At 37.2% G+C, this 14,231-nt stretch overlaps 1 protein-coding gene across 9 annotated transcripts in view; it reads right to left on the minus strand.

Annotated features, from left to right (window-relative positions):
- Positions 1-14,231, minus strand: part of THSD7B (thrombospondin type 1 domain containing 7B) — a 454,300-nt gene that overhangs the window by 177,260 nt on the left and 262,809 nt on the right. For all 9 annotated transcript variants that reach the window (XM_083841258.1, XM_083841253.1, XM_083841254.1 and 6 more), the window contains 2 exons: positions 13,177-13,346; positions 734-889 (listed from right to left, as the gene is read on the minus strand). In XM_083841258.1, the coding sequence (XP_083697384.1) occupies positions 734-889; positions 13,177-13,346 (326 nt within the window). The remainder of the gene's footprint in view (positions 1-733; positions 890-13,176; positions 13,347-14,231) is intronic.

Raw genomic sequence — 14,231 nt, forward strand, 5'->3', positions numbered from 1 at the left:
TTTAGAAATATTTATATTAATTCTTTGTCATTTGAAACACTCTGAAGAGCTCAAGTCACTTTAAAAACTTATGTTGTTTTCAGAACAGTGTAATTTCCAAATAATAATATTCATTCCCTGACACGACTCCAACGGTAATGTTTCCAGCTTTCATTGTAAAGGAAGGAAAGGCTCTGCAATGAATCTCAAAGTGTTGCAGCAAACGGCATGTATTCTGGGCTATTAAGATCGAGGGGATATTAATAGGTATTTGCATACTCCTCTTCCAGGAGCTGAAACCAAACCCAGAACAACCTCTTGGCTCAGCCTGAACTGCAACATGGCAGAGCTATGGGATACAGCTCAGTCCTGAGTCCCTTCATCCTCACGCCAGTATTCCCCTTGAGCCCAGCCACTCAGCAGGACTTCTGAAGGAGATGGGAGAGAGACACCCTCACACCCTGGAGGTCTGCAGTTGCTATCCCAAGAAATCCTCCCTTTCTACAAGTTCAGTGCAGGAAAAAAGAATCTAAATCCATTTTTTCTTTCAAGAATAACTGCAAAAAGCTTTTAAAGGTCTTATTCCAGTCCTGTATGCACATCTAAGAGCTCCATCCTATGTTAATTTAAAAACACATACATTAAGGTCCCAATGTGGAATTTGACACCACTGCTTTTGCAAAGTTATCATAACATTCCATTTCACATTTTTGATTCCAGAATGCTGCAAGGAACATGTAAGAGTAGCCCTTACCTCTTCTCCCCTGGTGGTCCTGGCAGTTTTCAGGAAGGCAGGGGCCCCACACCGACCAGGCAGACACCTCGCACTCAGACGGACATGGCAGGTTACACAGCTGGGAGGCTGAGGGAGCAGGACCCAGGCAGAACTTCCCATCAACTGGTCTACTAACTAAGGAGAAAATGAAAGAAAAAGAAAAAGAAAAAAAAAGGAGAAAAAAATAGGAGAAAAAAAAAAAAAGAGTCTAATTTTACCTTGACCAACGCACAGAGCTCCAGAGTTTACTGGTGGCTTTAGCTTCTGAAAAACCACCCTAATGCACTGCTTTTTGCATGTCTTAACTCCCAGATCAAAAAGTTAATCTTCTGTTCAGCAAGGCACTTAGTTTTATCTAAATCATCCATATTCAGCAGGCCAATTTTAGACTATGCTTAATGGAAAATCGGTGATAAATTCAGTGCTGATTTTCTACAGTGCCAGAACAACAGACTGGAATCTATTCTCCTGCATTTATACACAAGGAGACCTCTTCATACCGAAGAGAAAAATGAATAAGAAGGGAATCCAAAAAGCTCACATTGGGAGCAATTGGGAAGCAGGCAAAGGCAGATGAAGGAAAGTCGGAGCACAGGGGTATGATTGCATATCCATCACCTTCAGGAGCACAAGCACTTTTGGATTGAAGACTAAATCCAGACCTTCACATCTTCTTCATCTGCTTTCAAAAAACAAATGAGCAGCGCTCTCCGTTTCTTCCACACACACATTCAGAAAGAGACTTTCCCACTTGTAGAGATGTTCATTTTAATTGCCTCCATCCAAGGAAGGCATGGATCAGCTGCGCAGTTCTCCAGACTTCTGCATCCAGGAGACAAGCTGATCTCAAACTCTACTGCATATTGGTTTTGATGATATTGACAACAAATTTGGAAAGCTGACTCCTTTTGTACTTTCATTTATCACATGAGATTTCTACTTCCAATTAACATCTCTTGTCTTTTTATTTGGGGTTGGGGCAGGAAGGAAAAGAAGGGAGAAGGCTTAAATCTATCTTCTGAGTCATTATACAACACTGCATTTTAATTACATGATGGGCTGACTTTGGCTTTCTCTTTAGATAAGCCAGTATCAAAACAGTCTTTCAAAAGGCAAAGGCTTGTCCAAGTTTACTCTGCTACGGTATTACCAAACCTTCGTTAATTTTTATTGCTATTGAGTGTGCTATATGCTCCTTTTTTTTTTTTAATGTCCATTTTTCTTTGCTTCCATGCATGGAACTCACTGGAAAAGAATTTATAAAAATATGTCCAATATATGTGTAATCTTTTCTTTTTTTTGATACTTTACCGTTTTCTTTAAAATAAAATCCTTTGAATCCTTTTTTCTTTTAAACACATGAATTCACTGCTCAAAATCCCAATAAATGTTGATTTACAAGTCCTGAAGTTGAGATTTAAGACCAATATCAGTGCTTATGATTCCAACTCATCAGAATAACAGGACTAAACAACAGCTGTGATTTAATTCTAACCTGAAAGATAACCCATTAGTAAAAAAAAGACCACTTTCTGAATGATTTTTGAGACACTCTACAGCCTTTGACATGTTCATTTAGAGATTACAACATGGCATAAATCCAATTCACCTGAATGCTAACATAAGCACAACTTTTCTAGAGACCATGCAAGGAGAGTGACAGACAGAATGAGATAAATATTAGACTTTTAAGGATAAGAGGATGCATTTTACAAAGAAGTCTCATGCATGGCTTAACCTGCCTTTCAGCATCGAGCTTTGCAAACCTGTACCGTTTTTGGAAAGTTCAGTCAAATAAATGAAAGGAAATAAATCTGAGTGCACATGGTAAACCCAAAGAATAAAATCCAATCCTACTGTGCTCCAACTGAAGGTGTTGTTGCTAGCAATGGCTCTTTTCTCCTCACTGATTTTTAAATTGTAATGTAGAAGCAATGTAACCGTTGAAATGGGGAATATTAGATAAAGTAGGTTGGGTCTCCTGCTTTGAAAACTAACTCATTTTGCTAAGGGTATTTTAAATTAGTTTGAATGAAAGACAAACAAGAAAAAAAATTTTACGAAGTTAAAAGGTAAGGTTATAGGTGGCATCCAGCGTAAAACTGAGCCTACTGGCCACGTCAGACTCACGGAAGACTCCTTCCCATTTTGGAGGACATGCCTGCCGCCTTCTCCCCGATAACCAGCTTCCCACTCCTCTTCCTCCCTTCGGCTGACGCTCTATTTAATTCCAGCACTGGCTGCTCTTTTCCCGTTACGATTCCCAGGAGCAACATGCTTCTTGTCCCTAGAAAAATATTGCTCCTTTTCCCACTTCCTTGAGCCGTTCTATATATTCTGTGAAATGTAGATCAGAAAATGCACAGGCTATTTTAATCAAAAATCCAAATATATTCTAGGGCTGTGCCAGTTTATATTCACTCTGCACTGACTACAATCCTCCAGTGAAAGTCTTCAGAAATAAGCCAAGAACAAAAAGAAACCAGCTGCCTTAAGAAACACACATACAATCTCATTCTTTTGAAAAACCAGGTGGGTATAAAGACCCACCATTCCCAGCATGATAGCCAGAGGGAGTGGATGGACCAGTGGGGCTCCATAAAAGAGTTTCCTCTCTTTGACAGCAATTTGATTGACAACTATTTCTATCAGTTGATTTCCATCAGTATTACTTAAAAGCTTGATTTTTTGCTTTTTTGCCTGAGTGTCTGCTCAAATTGAGTTGCTTTTAGTCTTGTGACTATGCCTTCACTTTTTACTACAAAGCTGTAACAGGGAGGAAATGAGGGAAGATTTCGAGTGGAGAGGAAGAAGCAGCACAGAGGTAGGCTGCTTTTACAGCCCTCTTTGACAGGTCCTCGATGTCTAAGTTTCATCTTTCACCTACCTGCGTGCTGCATGGCAGTGGACCACAAAGCAAGAAACTGGAATGACGCAGTCGTTTCTTTCCACACACACTTGTCTCAGCTCTGAGAGTAATCGATTCTCCCTAATTCTCCATGTTTTTCTGCTGCTTTGGCCAGGTACTACCACTCTCTTCATTCACGGACCATCTGCAGTATTTTCTCAAGCCTCTCCATCTCTTTGACATTGTTTTGTTTCTTTTCGGCGTCATCTTAACACCCTCAATTTAATTCATCTCTTTATAGTAATGCATGAATCATATAAAGTTCTTCAAAAGCAATACTCACTACCCACCGTACCTTCTTGAACTCTGCCATTCTTTTATATGCTAATTAACATCCTTCTCTTTATGAACTATAAGGTGTCTTTTTCTATGAACCTTTTAAATGCCAAAATCCTCACACAGCACAGCCTCCAAAAAGGTGCAGATAGCCTGGACAGGGATTCCCTGTTCAGGAAAGGGAAAAAAAAAATTTAAAAAAAAAACTCAGATTATGTCTACAATAAATGAACACAGCTGCTAGGCCTGTCTTTAAATACCAGACAGCCTTCTGACTGTGCTCAATAATTGACTTTGTAATGGTATTTTCTACATTCACATAGAAAAACTGTTTTTTTATGTACTTATTTCCCTTGGAAAAACAGTAGTCATCTTTTGGGGATGAGGGGAAAGGCAGAAGTCAGGGAGGGAATGGTGGGAGGGGGAGGCAGTATCTCTCATTCAAGTAGCAGCTTATTTATTACATTTGTTCACATATTTTAAATTCCTGTGTTCTTCTCAATCTACAGAATAAACTTGAAAAAGCAATCAAGTACTAATCTGGAAGCCTCTGAAACATTGCACATTTCTTTAGCTGTTATATTGAATCTATCCTTTATAAATGCGACTACAGCTGTTCCCAGCACCAGTGTCTGCTTCAAGTTGAAATTTTACTATTTGCTGTTATTTTCAGGTTATTGCTACCAGCAGGAGATAATAAATTGGGTTCTAAAGTATCTTGTTTCTCTATATATTTTTACTGAGGTAGTGATTTGGGGGTAGAGTGGAAGAGGAAATCAGTTCTGATACTACTTGCATAATGTAATTTTAAGCCAATAAATAAATTATCTGTGAATATAGTCACATCGGCATGTACTTGCTGGCATACATACCAATACTATGTTAAAAAGCAATGATGGCCAGTCAGAGAGAGAAATATATAGGGTTGCATTTTGGTTGCAATTATTACTTTCAAATTTGGTTTTTCACTCCTCAGGAGGTATCTAACACTTTCTTCTTTTTCTTTTTTTTTTTTTTTCCTGGACCTTAACTTAATTTCCCCTTCAGAATGAAAAACAAATGTTTCTGATATAAACACCCAAATGAGACATTTCTAAATATCAGTAATGTATCTGGAATACATCAGGATTATCTCCTATATACTGGCAGGGCCTTATACAAGTTAATGTTCAATTCTTAAGGCAATACAATCAGATATTTACTGTATCTTATGGCAAAGCTGTGCCTAATTAAGGATAACCAGGGTACAGGAAAGTGATGCCATATCTTTGTAAAAGTTCTTGCTACCTTTGCCAGTACTTACGAACCAAAGATACTTGGATCGATATGAAGGGAAATTACTTGAGAAAATCAGGAATGAATGATTCTTTATAAAATCACTTACATGTGTATAACACAATAGGGATAAACCAGCACAACACTGGTAAGTAAGTTCTCCAATCTGAAAGCCTTGTTTTTATAGTGGAAACAAAGAATCAGACAAAGGAGATGTGTTGAATGTAATTAAACTAGCCCAGAAACAGCACCAACCCTAGCCATTGTATCACTCCATCAGAAAAGCTTAATGCACCCCATCCCTGATGGAAAGGATCTTTTCATGCTCCTAAAAAGAATCAATTAGTTTGGAAGCCACAAGGCACAAGTCCTATTATCAATTAAAAGACAAGAAACAAAGTATAAATGGAAGGCTAATCACAGCATGAAAGAAGGTTAATAGCGGATTGCCAAGAGCAACAGTGGCTTAATGTATTTCAGGACACTAAAGATCCTGGGAATTTTACCGAAGTGACATAAACTATTAGCACTTCGTGTTCAGAAAGTTCAGAACTTTGTTCCGTGAATGCTGGGCCACAGCATCCCAGCGGTATGAATCTGGTGGAAACTTGCCCAGTATCACAAACGAAGTGCCACTTTGGAGGTGTCAGTGATGCTCGCTGGGGACAGGTGTCCCAAGGGCAGCTCACGCAGAGCTGTGCCACCTCCGCGAGCTCCATTTAGCTCAAATGTATCCTGTTGCAGGACCAGCATCCCTGTCACCGTCTTCTTCGTCACCTCTCTCCACACCCTTCGGGGTGCAACAGCATGCACGTAAATCCATCCATTTCTTTCATCTGAATGAGCAGCATTGTTTGAGCACACTGCAGCTCCCCTGCCTCATAACAACAACGGAGCAAAATAACTCAGAAGAAAACAAGGATTCTGAATAAAATTAATCCAGCTCCAGCGGCAGGAAATAATGACAAAATACAAAAACATTTAATATCTTAAATTTGAAAGATAAAAACCTGAACTAAAACCTAGTATCTCATGCGAAATGACTGGACAGCACATTATTTGCTGCATACCGAAGCCAGCTATGTAAATAAATGTATTTATAAAGAGATAAATATTTCATGGGCATATCAAATAGCATGTTGACTAAAAAAGTAGGTTCTCTTAAATGTACCTTTCAGAAGATAAAATTCCTTTCATTGTCAAAATCTTTGTATATATTCCCTTTTTTTTTTTTTTAAACATTCTTTTCATTTTCCTTTAACTAGTTTCTAGACAAGAAAAAAAAATGAAAATAAAATACCTCTGAAACACATTAGGGAAAATGTGTTTTTCCCTAATGGATTCAAACTAAAATTTCTGAAATACACAACTACACAATACTGTCAAGCACCCCAAAGATCTGAATAAAATCATTTCCTCTCATGCTTCTAAAGGGTTTCCCCCGAAGAAGCCAGCTGTTACATATTTATTTTTCCATTATGTGAGTTTTATCTCGTAAATTCTGCTCAGCATTTGGTGAGCTTACAGATCAATAACTCGGCATCCCAGCAATATAAATCTGATGCAGACTTGCCTGAATATATTTTACACTTCAGAGGTATATTTCTCATCTCTTCAAGCCAGTTCAGTCATCCTGATGATAAATACCTAGTTTGGGGTGAGGGCGATTCTTGGGCATTCGGTTTGGTTTATGGGGTTTTAGTTCCACCTAAGAACTTGATTTCTGTGAATCAGACCACATGTTGCACTCTCCTGTTGCTGCATCATCAGCCCAGCCTGTCAAACAAAGCAGATTTTCACGCCACTGCTGACCATCAGCTCTCTCCCCTGTGGTCCTAGTCAAGTTTTCTCATTATTAATATTTTTACCTATTCCTTTTCAATTTCATAAACCAGAAGAGGACAACAGGATTTAAACATCAAAGTCCCTACATCCTAATTTCCATAGAGTAAATCAGTCTTCTCATTCCTGCAGCTTCACCAGCATAAATTTGAAAAAACAGTGTGCATTTAATATAGAGCTCATACTCCATACAGGGCTTGTGCTCATTCAAATAGTGCAGATCCTCCGCCAACTCCTACGGGCAGCTTATCTGCATCAATGCAGTCTTTTCCCAATAAATATGCAGGATGACAACAACCTGCACAACCAACTTATTGTGCTAAAGAATCGGACCTGGTGGTTTGCAGGACAGCTAGCACTCAAGAGGATGATGGCACACTCTAATAACACTCTGCTGATATTTCTCTCTTCCTGAAAGTACTTGCACATAGTTTATTGAACAGATGCCACATGTACCAATTTGAAACACTAATCCCCCAGAAGGCATGCATTGGAAGATCATGATTCAGAGCAGAACAAAAAACTTGCAGAAAAAAAAAAAACAAGTGCCGTCCTCATTAGGAAACAGGGCATACAGAGCAAAGAAGGCAAAAATGCATATTTTAGAGCTAAAAGAGACAAAAAGCACAAAGAAAGGGATAAGAATAAATACAGAATAATACTGGATGTGAATGAAAGGAATCCTCAAATACTTCTCTGTGCAAGTCCAAAGAGGCCAGTAATTTCTGAAAAATAAAATGCAGTGCCTAAACATCTCCCATATGGGAATTCAAAATAGTCTGAAAAGTTTACTCATCAGGTAAGAAGGAATTAGACATTTCTGTCTATCAGAAGTAGGGAGGAAGCTCAATATTTTGTGGAAAAGAAGAAAGGATAAAGGGCATAAAACTAATTCTGAGACTCATAAGTAGGACTTACATGAGAATACAGGGGAACACCTTCTGGCCATTTTGGTTAATAAAGTGGATTGGAGCTTTAAGGAGTCTAAATGTGCTTTGCTGCTATGGCTATGAACATACACAACAGCATGTCAAGCAACAATAATAAACATATATAAGATAAACTGGTGGAGTTACATCCTAAAAAAAAAAAAAGTTTTGGTACAGGCTGGAGAATTAGAGTGGAATGAGTAAAACAAAAAATTATGGATATTAACTGTTGACAGTTGAATAACTCTCAACAGAAAGAGGGTTTTAAAAGTAATAAAGACTTTTTCAAGAAATAGTTTTACAAGGTAACACTAAAAGGTATTTAAGAACAATGAATGTACAACTACCACATGGCTGCCAAAAAAGGCAAGTCAAAGACATAATTAATCAGCTGAATCTATTTAATCTGTCCTGAATTCTGAATTATACAAATGAAGAAAGAAGAAAGAAGGTATATTCAAATCAAAAATCACCTGAAGGAAAATTAACAATATCTATCTCTGCATATTTTAAGCAGAATCAAGTCCCTTTCTTCTTGCAGATTATTAGGAATTTTAACATGGTTATATCAGGGAAATGTAAGCTATCTTGTTGGGGGATTTTCAATAAAACTATAAATTACATGTTAAGATGGATGAGAATCACACAGGGAGGAATATTTGAAGAGCTATTAACTTTTAAAAGAAAAAGGATTTGAATAATATTTGGATTATGAAGGGCTCTAAACCTAGCGATTAGATTTATTAATCTGTACTACTCCAGAACAGGATTTTTCATGTTTCTAACATTAAGGGAAATGGATCGGTTACTTTGATCATTCACTGACATACCTACTATGGAAATCCTAGATCAAATAAAAACAAATAATAAATAAAATAAATAAATAAATAAAATAATAAATAAATAAAAATTGAAACTAATACAATAGAGATGATCATTAAGCGAACAAATAGTAAAAAAACCTCTAGAACCTTACACAGGTATGAGAATTAAATGTGGATTTTCAGATGGAAAATAACAAAGATTAAGAAGATAGGAAAATGCAGAGATTTTTTGGTGAGATGGTAATAAGAGAGAAACTTTATTAGCCAAGAGTGCTACTCTGGGTAAACAATAAAGAAGACTCAAGGAAGAACATCATTTCACAAAGGTCTTTTCAGTCCTATAATTAAAACTTAAGCAGACAGGCTCCAAAAGCATTATAAGAGAATTCCAAAAGTGAGAGGTAAATTGGATCTCATTCAAACAAGTAAGAAAGAAAAAATGTCAAGATATATAAAGCACAAATTTTATGAAAGAATGACAGGGCAGGCAGATCCCCGGTTAGAAAGTTACAGAAAATATGGAGAGAACAGCAATCCCAGTCACCGGGGACAGTAAGGGATGACTGATGACTAGTTCAGAGGAGAGAGAAGATGTTTCTGGAGAATTTTTTTTATAGAGGATGCCATCCCTCTGACTACAGACAAAGAGTTACAATCTCTAAATAAACCAAAAGGGAAAAATTACTTAGAAAACAAAAGGATATTCCCTGCTCTTCAGAGAAAGTAAAAAATTCCTGAGGAAGAAGACTAAATGTAGGAATTTCATGTTTACTAGCAGCATGAACACAGACACCATCCACAGACTCTAAAAGGAATGATACTTTCCGTATTAGTGGACTTGTTTACTGTGATTAAGTATTGCCAAAGTAGACAGGCTGCATAAACTGACCATTGTATAATATTCTTCCATGCTTTTACCATGTGTTTTTTCATAGTACTGGGGATTTTTAGTTGGTGATGTTCATCCAGATTAATTAAAATTTATTGTGGAAAAACAGATTTCAGATAGCATTTTATAGAAATCAAAAGAAAATAATAAAAAATATTCGTTAGCAGTGTTTAGCTTTGGAAATAAGTTAAAGCTCTTCATTTTTGCTTTATTTAACAGTTCCAGAGCTTCTATATGAGTGGACACACTTACATTAGAAAGAGGTATGAAGAAAGGTAACCACCACCACATCAACTGTTTGTTCCAAATATACTGTGTCTAGACACAAGAATCAGGGAGAATCCTGAGATGAAGGGAAGAAAGGGCAGATTGAGCCTGTACCTTCAGGTAGTTCACTGTGCACATTCTATGCTGCTTTTTGTGCAGAAATTGTCTCCTCTTTAAAAGTAACATCATTTCAGATATGTAGATTTGCTGCTTCTATCTCTGGATATCAAAAGAATAATGGTAAACCTGAAGTATTAGATGACCATCTTTCTGTGAAAATTAATCATTAAAGTTTAAATGTATTAAAATTCAATGAGATACTTAAAGAAAAAAAAATAAGGAACTGTTTAAAGCTAATTATGTTAAAGTTCAGTCTTAATTAACAAAAGCCTCACAACTCAATAAAGATGTTGATTCCTTGGATGAACAGAATAGCTAGCATTAAGAACAGCATAGTCTCGTAATAAGATTTTTATACATTGGCTTACCTACATAAACTTAAATACAGACAACTGAGTGACACAACATTTAACACATTTACCACGTTTTACCTGTCAGCTTCATCTAGATGTAAGAGTCTCAGAAAGCAACAATATTATAAACAACTTTAAAGATCAGAAAACTTTCTGCCTCCAAATACTAGAATGTCAAAAACTCAGCTAAAGCTGATACATGAAAATGTAGTTCAATTTATTCATTGTAATGCAAAAAAAAAAAAGCTACCAAAATGTTTTTTTTTTCATGTCAGTGGTAAAGAGAAATATAATTTTTTTTTTCCTCTGTCTGGTCATTCAGACCACCATGAACTCTTTGATAAACGTGAAAAGCTGCTTTTTTCCTCCTCACTCATCGCCCAACATTAGAAGTGTAGAATTCCTCCATAATGTCTAACGAATATGTTGGACATTCACTTGGGTCAGGGTAGGGATCTCTTCGTTAGGACTTGTCTTTCGGTAGCAAGATATGAGATCTTATCAATGCATTTCTGATAGTAATACTTGAGCGAAAGTTTTCCATTTCCAGTATCTTCACGTTGGAATTTTATAATCAAAATATAGAAAGATATCAGTAGACTTAGTCCTCTGAGTAACTGATACATAGAAGCTCCAGAAAACAGGGGATCATTTCTAAATATACACATTTTAATAAAAGAAGAAATAGATGGGAAGACTAAAGAAATGAAAAATAAGAGAGAGATCCTTAGGGGATAAGAGAGCTTTGAGCAGTATGTAGAAGTACATCACAGATGGTACCTGTCTCCAACTATGATTCAACATATTTTATCCAAGAATGCTGCTGGAGAGACCACAGGACAAAATCTTTTTTCACATATGTCATTGTGCCTAGGTCCAAATTCTCACTGGAAGTAACCAGAAGAAAAACAACTGTGATGGATGGTAATATTCTATTAGACTCCCTTGTTTGATTTCTGAATGATCCTTTTAAGGGCATTCAAGAGGTGAAGAAAGAAAAATAACTGTACTTTTTATGGTAGCAATTAGACTTGTATTTGCTTATACATAGAAGAATCAACTTCCTCATCTTCTCCCCATCACTGACAAATGGTACAATAAAATATCAGATGCACTAGTGATGAATAAAAATTTTCTGACAGTTCAGATTGCCAGAAAAGGTGCAAGATGCCACTCCTTATTTAGTCAAAGAACAAAAGTTGATCAGCTAGTAAATGAGACATTGAATATTACTAGATAAGGGAGGGATAATAAGGAAGGTTTTCCCTCTTTTCTTTTGTATGTAACTGTGCTGACAGTAAATGCATTCTCACTTTCTAAGGACTACTGCGAATCACAACTGCCTTGGTAAAGCAGGAAAATTTTATACCTTGCACAATGTCACGTTTGTTTTTTCAGTTGCCTGCATGAAAAAACTGTATTTGTTTCTTAAAAAGAAAGTGTTAGAATTATACAGACAAGGAAGAAGTATCTCAATTTTTCCCTGCTGTTGTGGGGAGGGCTTGAGATTTTTAAGTTATATTGAACCATGAACAAAGGAAAAACCTGCATGTGATCGTATACTGGATATACAGTACAAATTATGTTATTAATTATTTTGGTGTAAGGGTCTCAGATGACCTCCCCTAGTTTTCTAGGGTAATTCACAATACTGGCAAAGAATAAAGAAGCACAAATGAAGTCAGTTAAAGTTTACTGCTTGTCAACTTGCCATACAGTGGCCACACGGACTACAGAATCAGTGAGAAGGATGAAGACAGTCAAGAATGTTACATAGCTGTCATCAACAGCACTTTTCTTACTATGAAAATCATATACATCACAAACTTGTGCAGAACAACAGCGGGGGTTCTGTGTTGGCAAAGCAAGGTGGTGCCAGATGTTTGGAAGAGGTGAAGCAACAACTATGCATGGCCTGAATAGATATTAATAGAGGTCTGGCTTTCTACAACCTCAGAGTCTGTGCAGGATGCTAGGACACAACTGGGCACACAGGAAACATTTGCTTTGACTTTGTAAGTAAATAAATCTAAGATACGATGTTGTGTTCTTATTGTCTTACCATCTCTGCTCAAAAGCATATTCTGCAAGAGCACTACATACAGTAAATAAAACAGCCTAAGATGAATTATTCATCATGCATCCGTATCTACTCATTATTCTTCTAAAAGGAAAATAACTCACTTCCAGAATCCAAAAACTGTCTGTCTGCTCAGAAGTTGTGACAATATTATTTTTGATTTCCCCTTCAAAACACAAGAAAGATCGTGTATCAGTTTGAAGCAGAGGCTAAAGCCGTACCCAGAATGGAGTGTGACATCTCTTTTTTTTATACTCTGACCCAGGACTAACACCACAGATAAATGCATTCAGGCCAGCCTGAATAAATGCATTCATACCAGGAGGCCAGACTACCTGACAAAAAAAAAAAAAAGGAAAAAAACTGAAGTCCGAGGAAAAAGAATTTAGCTCCTCTGTTCTTCAAACTTCCCCCATACAAGCATACATACAGAACTGGCAGCAGTTCACCCCTAGAAGGCTTTGGCTCCATACAGTTCCCCACCCCAGGATCCTGCGGACCAAGCCCAAGTAACACCTCCCTCGGTAAGTATCGATACAAGGGGGGCATCAGCTAGCCAAGCCTTCTATGGACTATATGGCAAGGATTTGTTTATTTATTTGCTTTTCTGACTGAGATCAATGTGTGCCAGACATTTCAGAATGGCTTTACGCACATACCTTCCTTCAGTCGGTGCATCTCAACTTCGACAGTGATTTGGACGCAGTAGACCTCGCGGGTTTGTATGCCACCTCCACAGAGGCCCGCATGCTTATGGTGGCGAGGGTCCTGCTGGTCAAGGAGGAGAGACACTTGGCAAGCTTTCCATTCAGAAGTCCTCCAGGAAAACCTTTGGAAAGAAGAGAGACCAGGTGAAACAAGAGCGGGTGGTAGTTTATTACATAACAAAATACAATTGGTTTAATATTTATAGGAGCACTCCCCTGTTCAAAACAGAGGATGTTTTGAAACATTTTGAATGTTAAATTTACAAAGGTTAAATATTCCTTATTAGCCTATAGTACTCATGTAAACTTTTCACACAGCACTAATCTCTGAAGTGTTCTCAAACACTAAATCATCCTGAAACACCTTTGAGCAGGATGCAAAAAAGGAACAAAGATTAAGAGGTTCGATTAATTGTGAAAACAAGTTTTCAAACACGTGGCTGAAACCACCAGACTGCCTCTCTCTGCCAAGAGCTGAACATGTCATTCTGAAATGCACTTATAGCTAAAACCTTACATGTCCGTCAATGGAGTTTCAAGTACCAGGCAGCTATTCTCTAGGAGACAGCTTTGCAAAGGCCTAGGGTACTATCAATTTCTTCAAGGGATTGCCTAAGGTAACTCAGTTCTCTTGTTTTTCTTTCCAGAAGTTATGATATGCAGCAAATTCTATTTTCATCCTATATTTAATTCATACCTAAAGAGCATCAACAGTTTAGAAGAAAGGAAAACATTCTTAATTTCCAAGAAGAACAAATTAAAACCATAGCGAAAGTAGTATTGTGTAGCAACAGAAATAAAAAAAATATTTGCCATCATGTCTGAAAACATGGAGCATTTTTCTAATGCAGCAGTTTTTACAGACATAATTCGTTTTAATTAGCAGGTCAAAGTATCAGTGGAGTAAGAGCCCAAAGTCTTTCTTCAGCTTCCTGAATGCAAATCTTAGCAAATATTGGTTTTGTAACCAATCTCTACGCTTCTGCTGCTTCATACCTTTGCTCCTC

Source organism: Anser anser (assembly GCF_964211835.1).
Source record: "Anser anser genome assembly, chromosome: 6".
In the NCBI taxonomy this organism is placed as follows: domain Eukaryota; kingdom Metazoa; phylum Chordata; class Aves; order Anseriformes; family Anatidae; genus Anser; species Anser anser.